This window comes from Bactrocera oleae, chromosome 5, assembly GCF_042242935.1.
Source record: "Bactrocera oleae isolate idBacOlea1 chromosome 5, idBacOlea1, whole genome shotgun sequence".
NCBI classification, from domain to species: domain Eukaryota; kingdom Metazoa; phylum Arthropoda; class Insecta; order Diptera; family Tephritidae; genus Bactrocera; species Bactrocera oleae.
In genome coordinates this window covers 44520337-44522648 of record NC_091539.1, presented here as the reverse complement: position 1 = coordinate 44522648, position 2312 = coordinate 44520337, and the positions used below count along the sequence as shown (strand labels likewise).

At 37.1% G+C, this 2312-nt stretch overlaps 1 protein-coding gene across 1 annotated transcript; it reads right to left on the bottom strand.

Moving 5' to 3' along the window:
• Nucleotides 1-724: 724 nt before the first annotated feature.
• LOC106619320 (uncharacterized) lies at nucleotides 725-1865 on the bottom strand. The gene has a single exon (XM_014237362.3). It carries the CDS (start codon nucleotides 1616-1618, stop codon nucleotides 953-955), a length of 666 nt encoding a protein of 221 aa, XP_014092837.2. The 5' UTR covers nucleotides 1619-1865; the 3' UTR covers nucleotides 725-952.
• Between the last annotated feature and the right edge of the window lie 447 nt (nucleotides 1866-2312).

Genomic DNA, 2312 nt, shown 5'->3' with positions numbered 1-2312 from the left:
TCTTAACGAAACTCAGAGAGCCTCTTTTTCTGTTAATAATATGTTAAAAGGTAAATTCGGGTTAATACTACCCCTATCTGCCATATACGTAATATAAGATTTCCGGTTGGCTTTGTACCATATACTTATCTTGTTGAATATTTAAGATATCTTATGTCAAAATATGTATATACCTTTTTTGTCCACAATATACTAATACTATATAGTGATATCTCACTTCGCACCAGTCTTTAATTCGTTTAGGTTGCACAAAAATGTGGTTTTAGGAGTCAAATGTTTTTTTTAATGCTGAATATAAATTGTACCAGTCAAGAACGTGGTTTAAACCGCATATATCTAATATAACTATTTTCGATTTACCTAGGCCGATAAGACTTTGTGTAAAAATAAGACAGTGGACGTGGTACCGAACACCTTTAAGTGAAATCCTATACTTCAGGAACCACTCGAACAATTTCAATCATACATCGAATATGGTCAGGGCCTATGTCTGGCTTTATACCAAAAATATCGGTTAATCTTTAACTAATATTAATGAAATTCAGAGAGCATGTTTTCCTGGCTGATAATGTGCTTTAGTAACAAAAATGGATATAATCGGATCTGTAGTTTCCGTAGACCCCACATTCCTAATATAAAAATTTTCGAACTTCCGGTTGACTTTATACTGTCTTGCCAATCGTATATAATAATATATATTAAATGATAAATTAATGCACACATATTTAGAGCCGCACATTATAATGGCTTATTAGCCAATATGCTGGTTTATTATTTTATATTTATCACCTATGTATCTAAATGACACTTTCTCTTACACTAAAACAAAATGTATTAGTTACTTATGCTTTGAATGTTTTCAGATTGTATAAATGTTGCGAATGATTCTCTTATCCCTCTTATATATAAGAGTATGTATTCTCTCTAGTTAATAAGCTATTAGCTTGTCATCTTAATTATGATTGCGCAGACATATTCCATTTACATCCGCCACGAAGCCGTCGGGGCAAAGAGCGTTATCGTGCTCGAAAATTTCATTCTCTGCATCATCAACCGCACTCACAGCAGACATGGTTTCGGTCACAACTTCAGCAACAACAGCTTTCGCGGTTGTGGTCGGTATATCAGACATTTTATCATCTGTAGTAGAAGTGTGTAGAGGGCTTGTTGTTGATGACTGTTCATAACGTGTCGGCTTTAAACCACCGCTGCCGTTACCTACACCAATGAAACGATCAACAAAATTGCCGAGACCGCGTATAACACCTTCGCCAAACCGTTTAGCGGTCTCTTCCAGTCGCTTGGCTTCCTTTTCTATTTCGACAACCCAAGGTTTGGCCTTCTCCAGTGTATCCTGTACCGTCTGCAAAAATTGTGTGACCTGACTTTGGCCGTGGTGACTGCCATTAGTGGAATCGATGTTCGAATCAGTAAGGTTTAGCAGAGCAGCGTCAATCTCCATGGCGTCACCTGCTTTACGCTGCAGTTCGTTGACTTTTCCGCTTTGTGTATTGTTTAATGATGATTCATCGATACAAATTACAGCGGCAGTTGTCAGTGTGACAACGCAGCCGAATAGCGTAAAAGCGTGCAATACGGAAGTTTCAAGAAATTTCATTTTTTCTGGAACACGAAAACCACCAGCTAAACGTTAGGATTGCAATAGTCGTTTGTGTTGACAACTAATGTGTATATATTCGTATGAAGATAGGTGCGATTAAGCGTTACCGAAGCGCGATACCCGTAGTGTTTGGTGTTCAAATCTTTACTAAAACTTGTTTTGAAGCGAATGCAATTGGTTGCCCAAGTTTTCTTAAGATACGCGTTCCACTTGTGTGCCTAGTTGAACAATGTATGTATATAGTTAGTTTAATTCATCTCTTCGTTATACACCTAAACGTAGGTGCATAGGTAATGCGCCACACGACTAGCTCAATGGGTTGAACGCTTTTTGTTCGCCACAGACACTGCCTCTACTCTTTTGACAGAGTGATTTTTGTCGGGGGACAATTTTATTTTGCTTATTATTTTTTTTATTTTTGGTAAAAGCTGCACTACTACTTTCGGTTCTTTCATTTTCCAGCGCATTTCTTACAAGTCGTCACCTCTTCGTTTACACGTACAGCTTTGTTTCACTGGTAAGGGCATCGGAAGAGCACACCTTTGGTATTTGGTCTTGTAATTGTTTTGAATTTGGCCTTTATATGTATGTATGTATGTATAAAGCTAATAGAGAAACCTGTTCGTCAAATAAATGGTCGTTTTTTTTATTAAAGCGAGTCTTGTTTATATATAGTTTTTTAAGCCTTAAG

What these genes read in the sequence shown, in the direction of transcription:
- LOC106619320 (XM_014237362.3), bottom strand. Translation starts at nt 1,618, where the DNA reads ATGAAATTTCTTGAAACTTCCGTATTGCACGCTTTTACGCTATTCGGC.